Here is a 12,741-nt window from a genome sequence, read left to right on the forward strand (position 1 = left end):
GCGACCCTATAGACCGCAGCCCACCAGGCTCCCCGTCCCTGGGATTCTCCAGGCACGAATACTGGAGTGGGTTGCCATTTCTTTCTCCAGTTGGGACCGCTGGTCATGCAGAATGTTGCTTTGGTGTGTAATGCATTTTTTCCCCCGTTGGCTGGTGCCTGTTAGAGGCGCGGAATGCTTCTTTGGTGTGTAATGCGAAATTTCTCCCTCCGCTAGGGTCTTCTAGTTGTGCAGAATGTTGCTCTGGTGTGTAGTTTGGCTTTTTTCCGTTGGCTTGGGGCTGCTAGTTGTGCGGAATGCTACTTTGGTGGGTAACGCGGCTTTTCTCCCTCCACTTGGGGCTGCTAGTTGGGCTGAATGTTGCTCTAGTGTGTAATTTGGCTTTTTTGTTTGTTTGTTTGTTTGTTTCCCTTGCCTTGGGGCTGCTAGTTTACCGGACTGTTGCTTTGGTGTGTAAACCGGCTTTTCTCCCTTGGCTTGGGGCTGCTAGTTGCGGGGGCTTAGTCGTGCAGAATGTTGCTCTGGTGTGTAATTCGCCTTTTCTCCGTTGGCTTGGGGCTGCTAGTTGTGCGGAATGCTGCTTTGGTGGGTAACGCGACTTTTCTCCCTCCACTTGGGGCTGCTAGTTGGGCTGAATGTTACTCTAGTGTGTAATTTGGCTTTTTTTTTTTTTTTTTTTTTTTCCCCTCCTTGCCTTGGGGCTGCTAGGGCACCGGACTATTGCTTTGGTGTTTAACCTGGCTTTTCTCCCTTGGCTTGGGGCTGCTAGTTGTGGGGGCTGTTGCTTTGGTGCCTAATCCAGCTTTTCTCTCTTGGCTTCTGGCTACTAGTCATGGGATATTGCTTTGGTGTATAACTCAGATTTTCTCCCTTGCCTTGAGTCTGCTAATTGCGCATCTGGATGTAACAGCCCAGGCTCCATTTTGTTTCACGTGCACTCTTTTTTTTTTTAAACAGTTTTTCTCTGAGATAGTGACAGTAGTTGAAAAACTTAACCAGTATACCGAACCATTTTACTTATATGACTTAAAACTAAAGTTTTCAAATGTTGAACTGTTGATTAACTTAACAAAAATGGTCAAATTTTAATGTTCATAAAAGTTAACATTATTTTGTCTGGAGCTATGATTCTTAGTTTACCAAAATAAGTAACCACAGGTTAAATTTTCCTCAGCAAAGTATTTTATTCTCTTGTGGCTTTTATGACTTAGTATTGTAGAAGTTTTTAAATTTAAGTGTATTTTACAGATTATTTGTTGTGTAATCAATATAAACGTGAGAAAATGGGGAAATTTGAAAATGTGTTTAGTGTATTTTATGTACATTTTATAAAACTTAGATACTGTATTTAGGTTTTAATGAGTGAATTCTTTAAACACTGCAGCTCAAAACAGTTTTCCAGCAGCCTTCTAATGTAATTTAAACTTACAGGTTTTTGTTATCTGTAAAAAAACAGCATTCATTAGGTCAGGGCTTGTTTTCCTTTTTGCGTTACAAGCTTCCTTGTATTTTAAGTAAACATTTTTAAAAGTTCAGTTCTTTTTAAATGATATTGGAACATTTTGGCTCATAATTTGTTCTTTGGTATATTTTTTGCCACCTAACAGTAAAATGATGGAAGCAGATCGGCCTGGAAAACTGTTAATAGGAGGCCTCAGTGCTGAAACAACGGAGGAGTCTCTTGAAGCTGAATTTGGGAAATATGGTCACATTGTGGCAGGTAACTCTAGAATCGGATATGACTGAGCGACTGAACTGACTCGAACTCTAGAATCAACATACGTAACTCTTTAAAGCAAATGTCTACTTGATATATATCCATGGACAACTATGAGTAGTTTCAGGTTTTTGTTTTTTTAATTGGGCAAGTACTTGGCAGTCAGTGAAAGGGTCTCCTCTTACTGAAAAGGGAAGAAAACAGTGCCTTTAAAATGTACTAGTGGTCCTGGGATGTGAAAGAGAATAAGACATGGTAATAGTAGAATTATTGAGATTTACTGTTCATTTTTAGAATACTAGGAATAATATATAAAAATCAAATTATGTGATATTTTTATATCATGTATAAAACGATATATAGATTTTTGTTTTTAAGTAACTTTCAAAAGTTTGTACTATGTTGGTAACATTCAAGTATGTTAAAGGGTCTTATGAGAAATTGTCAAAGGAGTGATAATTTTGAAAATAGTAAAGTTCAATTTTATGTGACATTTTAAATTTAAAAGATTTACGTGTATTACAGTTCTCTTGATAAAGGATCGGAACACAAACAAGTCGAGAGGCTTTGCTTTCATTACTTTTGAGAGCCCCGCAGATGCAAAGGATGCTGCCAAAGAAATGAATGGAAAGGTAAGTCTTAATAATGTATGTTCTTCATTTAATACTATTTATAGATTTCTTTTGGAGAAGGCAATGGCACCCCACTCCAGTACTCTTGCCTGGAAAATCCCATGGGCGGAGGAGCCTGGTGGGCTGCAGTCCATGGGGTTGCAGAGTTTGACACGACTGAGTGACTTCACTTGCACTTTTCACTTTCATGCGCTGGAGAAGGAAATGGCAACCCACTCCAGCGTTCTTGCCTGGAGAACCCCAGGGACAGGGGAGCCTGGTGGGCTGCCGTCTATGGGGTCGCACAGAGTCGGACACGACTGAAGTGACTTAGCAGCAGCAGCATAGATTTCTTTATTGTTACAGTAGTATAATGCTTTGTAAGGCTTCACTCCTTTTTGTCACATAAATACTAGTTCCTCTGGTTGGGAAGAGATTGAAGTTAATACCAGCATTAACAAAACAGATTAAATCTGTCTTCTATTAACATTCAGGTGTAAATACAAATAGGTTTTAACCTTCAGCACTCTCCCCGTATTTCATACTGTATTTTAAGTCTTGGCATTTTCTATTTAAGTCACTCTTCAGTGTATCAGTGTTAGGAATAAAAATTTGTCCCGTAGAAGCTGAACTTTTTTAAAAAATTGGAGAATTGCTTTACAGTATTGTGTTGGTTTCTGCCGTGTATCAGCATGAATTAGCCATAAGCATACAAATGTTATCTCCCTCCCACTTCCCTCCCCATCCCATTTCTTTAGCTAGCTATGGAGCACTGTGTTTGCTCCAGGATGTGCCCCGTCTGTGGATTGTTACATTAAATAAAAAGGAAGTCTGTATCTCCCCCATTTTATATTGTGGGTAATAGGCTTTTGTACTCATGATATCCTGTTGTTAAATTATCTCTGGAACTTCTACATTCCCTTAGTGCAAATACATTAATTCCCTATTATCTACAGTTACGGTTCTAGTATATTTCACACATGTGACACATGTTGACCCTTGTCCTTTAATTTTTCAGATATGGTAGTACCTAAAAGTTAAGTTTGACTCAGCTTTGGGTCACAGAGATAAATTTTCCTTGAGAATACTTGATGGTAACTAATTCCTCTTTTTTTTTTTTTTTTTTTATTTGTTCTAGTTGTCAAGCACTGGAACATGTAATCTGAAATTACACTTGAGTAATTTTTATTCAATAGGTGTTATATTGCGAGGCATTGATTGAATTTAGTTAGCTGATTAATGGTTGTGGATGAGACAAAATATTTATTTTCTTAAGCACTGGCGTTCTGGGTGAAGGGAAAAAACGTACAAATAGAAACATTAATTTTACACGCAGAAATGTTAAGGAAAATAAAGTAGTAATTTTGGTGGAGCTCATCGGGTGGTGAATACTATTTTTTTCAGTATATCTAGGAATATTTGCTAAATCCTGAGTTGGGAAAGAGACACTGCATGAATTTGTGGAAAATATTTTGAACCAAGATATAGAAAATGAGACCCTAAGATGAGGGGAAAATGGCTTTTGAGGATGATTATATTGATCTAGAGGCCATTTCAGCCAGAAGTCCTGGTGGAAATTTAGGATTTAAAATTGTTTTCCAAAAATAATGTGAAATAACAAGAGTCTATATAGTATGATTCCTATTAGGTTTTCAAAACTCCTTTTGGTCTCTGTAAAATATTAAGGCAGATATTGGAAGATTAAATTTAAGCATTTCTGAAAAATACGAAGTAGCATTACGGTCAGTAACCCCCTGGGAACAGAAAATAAAACAGTTGTATAAGGCAAGAAATGTTAATGGCCAAATAAAGGTTCTATTTTTAAAAAAGAAAAATGAAGAAAATTATTAGAACTAGAGTAAATACAGAGCAGCAGTTATATTGAGAAAATTTATGTTTGTGTCTAATAGAACAAATGCTAAAATATAATTATGATAGGAACAATTATTTTGAATAAGTAATAGGCATACTTTTACATACCCTTGGGAAACTGAAATTTTAAATGGAAAATTTACTAAAATGAAGCATGTTATAGAAAATAAAAATGTGTGCTTTTTCATGGTAAAGGAGAGATACTCATCATTTAATACCAGAGAACCGTTCAGGAAGTTCTAATAGGAAATACATACGCTTTGTGTTGGATGACTTAGGAAAGGCAATTGCCAATTAAGTCATGTTCATCATATTGAAGAGCACAGTCATTTCAGGAAAAAAACGTTTGCTTTGGGGAAAAATACTGATTTAATTCATTGCAATAATAAGTTAAAATTTATGTAACATTACTGATGTTGTACTTAATCTTATAGTTTTTGGATGGAAAAACAATTAAAGTAGAACAAGCCAATAAACCATCTTTTGAAAGTGGTGGTAGACAGAAACTGCAACCCCCTGCAAGAAACAGGGGCCATCCAAGAAATCTGAGATGGGAAAGAGGAGGATCTGGTGGAGCAAGAGGGCGTATGTCTCATGGAGGAAACTTTGGTAATGTATTAAAATACAAGGACGCCATAGCACTGAAAAACTGTTAAGTTTGAACATCTAGTAAATCTCAATTTCTATTGCATTGTTAATGAGAAGAATAATCTACAAGAATATATTAAATGAGAAAATTACCATTATTGATAATCAGAATTATTTCTAAGTTGTAAAGAATTGTTGTAGTTATAAAATTACTTATGTGCAAAAAAAGTTCATCATCTTACAGGGAAATGGCTTAAATTTTATTCTTTTTTTTACCATTGTTATTGATGCCTCTTTAACAGTTTTTCTACACAATTCATTGCTGTTGATCATACATTAGAATTTTCCAATTTTGGCAAATAACTTTATTTAAACTATTAAAAAGACATTTATATACTCTCAGAGTAGTCCTACTGTATTGTAAAAAGTACTGGAGAACTTTGAAGATTACATAACAGATAACACAGTTCAGGGGTGAACATTGTGTATTTTTGGACTGACCTTGTAGTGTTTGTCTTGAGCATGTATGTGCAGACAACTCTATGCAATTCTCCACTGTCATTTTGATATGGTGCTTTTGTTCCTGGGTTCTGTTGTAATAAAATTTGCATTTTGGAAAAGTTGTCTTTGATACAGATGTAAAAGCCTCTGTTTTGTATGTATAATTACATATATGTACATACATATGCATGTTTGTGTGTGTTAGAGAACAGTGAGTTACTGCAAATGGTATTATGAAATATTTTCAAAGAAGTTTTTACTTGGTAAGAAAGAAGGGAGGCACTTTCCGTTCATAAACTTCCATATATCTAACAAACTTTGTCTCCTCTACTAACAATAACCAATCTTGAAAAATAAAACATTTCACTTCTGTTTTTGACAACCAGATGTGTGATTTTTTAGAAAATATTTTTAAAAGTTCTGTTACAGGGTGTGTTCATTATAAGATCACACAGTTCTGTTATTTTCTCAGGAGATGAGAAAAGTTTACTAGCTCATATTCTGCAAAGTGTACTCTCCCAAGTGTAACTGGAATATATCTGTAAACATTTTTCTAGTTAGATAAAAAGATTTCATTACTTACCATGCATTCTTAAATACTATTAGAGTTGAACAGAACATAGCCTTTTCCTTGAAAAATTAACAGTAAAGGTTGATCCTTGAACAAAGCAGATCTGTGTGGATTCACTTAAAAGCAGGGTTTTTTGTTTTTACTCCAAGTAAATACGTACTAGGTTACTAAATGATCCAAGGTTGTTGGAGAGGTTGCATTTTTTCCTATAAAAGGAGTTTTTTATATTTTTAGGTGCATATTTTTTTTATTGTTTTGACATAACACCTATTGTGTTACATTTTTAAAAGCTTTTTTGACACCAGAATTGTATGAATTATTTTCCTCCCAGTGTGTTTAAAATTTTATTTTATCCTGGTTTTTCTCCACCTCCTCTATTCTCTTCAGACTACTATCACAGCAGTGGTTCTTTAATCATTTCATAAATTTTTCAAACTGACTGAATTGTACTAACTGATGTATCACATGAGGAAATAGTTTTATTGGTTTAGACAAATACAAATGCTGAAGGCAATGGTAGTTCTTTATTAAAGATCTATAAACAGTAAGCAAAACTTAAACTTTAAGAATGTTTACTCTACCTAAAAAATTGCATTGAAATACAGGTGATAATGGATGTAGTCTCAACACGAGCTCTTCAAGAGGACCCTATCCAGTTAAAAAAGGACCGTCTCAAGGTCCTTCTCCTAAAAGATCTGCTCCTTCTGTTCAAGGGCGAAGCAGTAGTGGAATGAGAGGACGAGGTAAACGTTATATAATACAGAGACTATTGTTTCTGAGTAGTTAGTAAACGTGAGCTATTTAAAAATCAATCCTTAACTTTAAGAAGCAAAATGAAAAGAGAATTACATGCACATGTTTGTTGATCACTAGCTGATTTGTGGATGAAAAATAATTCTTTAGCATCTAATTATAGATGTGTGGTAGGTGATTAACATAGAAGTGGGGAAGACATTTCTTTTAAATCTATGCTTGCTAGAGAATTCCTTGGGTTTTTTTTTTTTTTTTTGAAGTTGCTAACATTTGCTGCTTAGTAGGATTTTTCACGTGGTTTCAAGATCAAGTATTTTCATGAAAACTAATATCCTATGAGTCAGCGATTTGGAATGTAGAGTAGTTTAGCTATGTTATATTGGCTACCTGGTTCATGTAATTATAAACAGTAACTGAAACTTGTCATATTAACTGTAGTTTGGATTCTTAACATATTTTTACATTGTTTGCTCTTGATACAGCTAAAAACTTTGAATCATTATCAAATTGTCATTTTTATGTATAGAATATTAATGAAGCTAAGTGTATTATGGTATTGATTTCAAAATACAAAAGAAGCTTAGACACCTAAAGTTTCATTAGATTATTAGCCTAGTGAGCAAACAAAACAAGAGAAGTCTGACCACCAGGAATTAGTAAGAATTAGCACAAGAAGTGAGTATTATTTACAGTAAATAGTTTTCCTGTTTTGGAAGAGGTAGCATTTTTCAAATGAGCCCTTTATTGCTAATAAGTAGTTGAACTCAATAGTACTATCATTTGGAAAGGTCAGTAATTCAGGTTGCAGTTTATGTTAAATTTATCAACATTAGGAAAAAATCAACTACTTTGTGATTGAACCTGTGAAAATAGTTTCAAAAAAATAATTAGACTTTACTCAAAGTTTGAGAGATTCTATTACTTGTAATTTAAAGATTATCCAAAATGTACAGGGAGCAGAAGATGTCAGGAAATAAAATGTTCAGAAATTACATTTATAAAGCAAGCTAAATGTGCATGAATCGGATTTTATAAGTATTTTTTTTCAATTGTTTTGGAGAGAGGAGACACACCAGTCTTTCGAATTTTTCTTTGAAATATTACTCTCAATTCTGAGATACTTATGTGAGCATTTTTAAATTAAAGGTCCAGTATTGCGGAGAGAAAATTACAGAGGAGGTCCTCGTAGACAGCCAGTGTCTTCTCGGAGAGATAACTATGTGTCACCAAGAGATTATGGTTATGCTACTAAAGACAGGTAAAGAAAAATAAAATACATGAATTTTTAAGTCATAGTTAATTTTGTTGAGGTAAAATGTATCTAACAAAATTTTAAAAGTGAACAGTTCAGTGGCATTTAAACTACTCAGAATTCTGCAACCGCTATCTCTGTTCAGTTCCAAAACATTTCATCACCCCAAAACAAAATCTATAAGCAGTTGCTCCCATTTTTATCCCCCCGTGTCCCTAGGAGACACCCACCTACGTCATGTGTCTGTAAATTTACCTAATCCTGAATATATCATACGTTCACTGTAGCCTGCCAGGCCCCACTGTCCATGGAGTTCTCCAGGCCAGAATACTGTAGTGGGTAGCCATTCCATTCTCCAGAGGATCTTCCTGAGGGATTGGACCCTGGTCTTCCATATTGCAGTCAGATGCTTTACCAACTGAGCCACATGGAAGCCTTAACAATATGTGACCTTTAATATGTGGCTTTTCCATTAGTGTGAGTGTTTTCAAAGATAATCCTTGCTGAAGCATGAATCAGTACTTCAGTTTTTGAGTGGGGGTTAAACTACCATTATATGTATAGTTAACATTGTTTGTTTATCCATCTTTATGGTTAAAGCGTACAAACATTGGAGTACCTGCTTTCAATTCAGAGTGTAAACTCTGAATTGGAATTCCTGGGTCATACAGTATTTTCAGTATTTTAAGGAACCATTCATCTTCTCCATAACTGCACTGGTGGTGCAGTGCTAAGAGCCCACCTGCCAATGCAAGAGACTCAGATTCAATCCCAAGGTGGGGAAGATACCCTGGATGAGAAAACAGCAATTTACTCCATATTCTTGCTTGAAAAATCCCATCAATAGAGGGGCCTGGTGGGCTACAGTCCACAAGGTCACTAAGAGTCTGACACAGCTTTCTATTTACTGTGCACACACAGGATTTCTGCATGCTCACCAACACCTGATGCTTTATATTAGGGTTAGCCTGTCTACTAGGTGCAGAGTAGGTGTCTCATTCAGATTGAAAAACTTTTTTCTTCCTAAAAAAATAATGATGTTAAGCAGTGTTTTACATTCTTGTTCATCATTATATATCTTCCTTGAAGAAAAGTATATTGAGATCCTTTGAATTTAAAACTTTTTTTGTCTGTATGAATTCAGTATGAATTCTTTTCATTTATTTTTGTTTGTTTGTTTTAAGTTACTCAGGCAGAGATCCAAGTTCGCGAGACACCAAGAATTATGCTCCACCATCTAGAGACTATGCATACCATGATTATGGCCATTCAAGTTCTTGGGATGATCATTCCTCTAGAGGACATAGGTACTATAAACAATTCTGTTTCTAATCAAATAACTTACGGAAATTTTTTCTTTAACATTAATTCTCTTAAATTTAGTGATCATGATGGCTATGGTGGAAGCCGTGATAGAGATTATTCTGAACATCGAAGTGGAGGCTCTTACAGGGATTCATATAGGAGTTATGGTAAGAGTACAGTTACAACTCAGAAAGGACAGAATTAGAATTGACATGCTAGATCTACATCATTTACTCAAGTTTACTTCTAATTTCTCAGGGGGAAAAAAAAGTAATTTCTACCTAATTGATTGGTTTGAATTAGTTTTGATCAGTCATTTAAAATGATATGAAGGGTAATTTGGCAGCTTACATTTTTTAATCACAAAAATTACTGTAACATTTTTAAAAACAAAAGTGCTATTAAGAGTATGAAGCATAGGAACATTATGAAGTTCAAAATTTTAGTCTTTTCCAAAAAATTAATATTTACTTTAAACTGCTGCTAAGTCATTTCAGTCATGTCCGACTCTGTGCAACCCCATAGATGGCAGCCCACCAGGCTCCCCTGTCCCTGGGATTCTCCAGGCAAGAACACTGGAGTGGGTTGCCATTGCCTTCTCAACCACTGGAGCTAAAAAATACTGCTCTTTTTAAATAAATGTGAAAGCCCCTTCACCATGGCTACTAATTCATATCTTCACCACAGAGGCAGATAAAGGCTAGCCTTTGAAAGATTTAGTACTTTATAGTCATGTTATAGTAGTAATGGGAAAATTTTATAATTTTATCAATTATTAATTTCACAGGGGGCTCCCACGGTGCTGTATCAGGAAGAGGTCCACCTCTGAGTTACGGCAGAGGTCGTCACTATGACGATTATAGCAGTACAAGAGATAGAAATGGAGGAGGGCAGAAAAGTTACTCATGCAGCCGAAGTGATACATACTTAAGTGGTCGTGACCGTGGTGGAAGACAAGAACAAGGATTTCCATCCTCCAAGGATAGGGTGTACCCTGCTCCTCATGAGTCATACAGTAGCTCAGGTTATGAGGCTTCCAGGGGAGGTCATGGGGGAAACCGATCTGAAAGAGTAGGCCGAAACAGATACTAAAAATAATACTCACATACCATGTTTTCTTGGCATGGGAAAATTTTGTGTGAGTTTCTGTTTTAATTCATACTTGAGTACTGCTGAAGAAAAAAGCATTGGCTTTGGAGGGAAGAGCTGTAAACTTTACCCTCCATGAATTTTCAGATAAATTGAAAAATAGAATCATTCAGATAAGTTGAAAAATAGAGTTACTCAAAGTAATTTCATAGTTGTCTGCTAATTGAAAAATAGAAGTTAAAAATTTTTAATTTAATGTCTAAATTTTCAGAGTGTGTTTTGCGAAATGCCACTGTTTATTTTACTGGTGCGTTAAACAAGCATAAAAACACTTGTTTGGAGGGTGAATTGTGCTGTTTGCTTAAAGTTTCCCTTTGTGTCTTTGCACATGAATGCATTCAGAATTAAGCAATACGGTATTTCTCCATTGCAAGCTGTACCTGCTTTCTATTTAGGTTAACAAATATTACATGCTATTTTTGAAAGCAGTGTATAAAAGGTTTGACAAGTCTCTAAAAAACCTGAAAGTGATGTTTGCGTCTTTACTGAAATGATGTGTCCAACTTTTTAAAACAATAGTATAAATCAGAAGAAAATTTAGATATATGACTAAAATGTTTAAGTCTAAAGTTAAGTATCAATTTTCTTAGCCATTCAAGTGGCTAATGACAAAAGTGCCATGATTAAAAAGAAAACAATTTGTACCTAAGTTGAGATTGAACTAGTTAAGTATTCTGAGTATGTATCTTAATGAAAGTAAATAGTTCTAGATTTGTTGGAAAGGCAGTGTTTTAAGTAATGATGATTTTAACTTCATTTTGGAGTACTTGATCTAACCCAAAAGTATAGGCTTATCTATAAGGAAAGTTAAGGGTTTTTATAGGTAGATTTAGGTATCAATAATAATACATCAACTTTTTATTAAGAAACAAGTATAAGAGCTGCAGGACAAATGGAATTGGCAAAATTAGTGGAGAGATTTGCAATTTCCTTTTAAAGTAACAGCAAATTAGGGGAAATTTACTTTTTAAAGGTTCAATTAACAATATTTGAGGCAAACTCAGAAGACAGATTAAGAAATTTCTTAGGATTGTTCCAAATGTTAGAAGTCAAAGGCATAGTTGAATACATTTTCAAGACAAAGGATAGTGCATGAAAGTGACATTGATATTTACATGAAGTTCAAGGCAACACTGTCCAGGTAAGCAGGAACAAAGTAAGCAGTAAGTTACTGATCCTAGTACAAAGCTGAGAAAGAACAGGATATTTTTTAAGTAGTTAGATTGGTAACTTCTGAAATTGCAACCTGATCTCAAACTGCTATTTTGATGCTAGACATTATGAAAGCATAACTTTCATTTAGTTGTGCTGTAGTATTTGTGAGGACTGAATAAGAATATAAACTTCCTAGCATAATTTCTAATTATTTCCTATGAATCCATTATGATAGTGTCTGTATTACCTACCCTGGAAACTTTGAGCAACAGAAAGATCCTTGACAGGATATCTTGTTATAATAGTGACAACATTCGTGAGTATATGAGAATGGCAACCTAGAAAATAATTTCTCCCAAACATTGCTATAAAGATTCTGTTTTTGAGCATGTTAAAGAGTAAACTCTGAAAATTATAACCAAAGTTAAAGGCCTATCCTGTTAAAGTGTTCATTCGACAAAAATGAATTTGTTGTCTGTAGTACAGAGAATAAAAAGTAAATTTCAACTATAACTAAATTTCTCTACAGTTTATGTGTAATGAGTTACTGTTTTTAAAATCAGTTTGACCTGAAGGTTCCTGTAGTTGGCTTAATTTGAAAATGGCAGTTAACCCAGAAATGTAAAATTCCCTGTTGAAAATGCTCCTGATGTAAGAAATGTTGTACCTTTCTGTTGACCCTAGCCATTAAACTGGTTTTTAGTAATAAAGAATATCAAGTTGCTTTAGAAACAGTGTTAAAAAACCTGCACAACGAAGTATTCTTCTTCTGTATGTTGATATAGAACTCTGTATCCCAGGCTTTGCTGTGTATGCTGAATATAAAGGCATAATTTGTTTAGTGTTTAGTAACTATGAATTTTAAATCATCTAAAAGTGGAAAAAAGTCCTTGAAACTGTCTTGACTTAAAGGGGTTATCTTCTTGTATGTTGCTTGTTTTTATTTGATGTTTTTGTGTTAGAGAAAACTTTCCATTTGTGATTTTTCATTAGTTCTGTATGTATTGTAAACTTTTAGTACTTTGTGTTAGGAATTTTTATCTTGAAATTAAAGTGTTACATAACTTTCTAAAAGTGTTAGTTTGGCTTTTTATACCTACTCTATTATTTTTTTTCTTACTGTGATATATGATAGAATTATTTTCATTTCTTAGTGAAACACCAATTTTTCCAGTAAAAACTAGCATAAAAGTTAAAAAGTATGCACATCTTTTTCTCAGCTCTTGTTTCTACTTCTCTTAATGAAATTTTCTGCTATGTATTGCCA

General features: G+C 34.6%; 1 protein-coding gene across 1 annotated transcript; it reads left to right on the plus strand.

Annotated features, from left to right (window-relative positions):
* The first annotated feature begins 1,580 nt into the window (after positions 1–1,580).
* On the plus strand, positions 1,581–12,515 carry LOC133243858 (RNA-binding motif protein, X chromosome-like). The gene is made up of 8 exons (XM_061410584.1): positions 1,581–1,720; positions 2,243–2,349; positions 4,635–4,809; positions 6,466–6,603; positions 7,760–7,871; positions 9,050–9,172; positions 9,249–9,337; positions 9,958–12,515. Exons 1-8 carry the CDS (start codon positions 1,612–1,614, stop codon positions 10,260–10,262), a joined length of 1,158 nt encoding a protein of 385 aa, XP_061266568.1. The 5' UTR covers positions 1,581–1,611; the 3' UTR covers positions 10,263–12,515.
* Positions 12,516–12,741: the final 226 nt, after the last annotated feature.

This window comes from Bos javanicus, chromosome Y (genome assembly GCF_032452875.1).
Source record: "Bos javanicus breed banteng chromosome Y, ARS-OSU_banteng_1.0, whole genome shotgun sequence".
NCBI lineage: Eukaryota > Metazoa > Chordata > Mammalia > Artiodactyla > Bovidae > Bos > Bos javanicus.

Excerpts from the sequence above, each read along its gene's own strand:
- LOC133243858 (XM_061410584.1), top strand. The coding sequence starts at position 1,612 with ATGATGGAAGCAGATCGGCCTGGAAAACTGTTAATAGGAGGCCTCAGT. Across the intron at positions 6,604-7,759 it reads TAGTGGAATGAGAGGACGAG|GTCCAGTATTGCGGAGAGAA; the intron begins GTAAACGTTATA and ends TTTAAATTAAAG. Across the intron at positions 9,173-9,248 it reads CATTCCTCTAGAGGACATAG|TGATCATGATGGCTATGGTG; the intron begins GTACTATAAACA and ends TCTTAAATTTAG.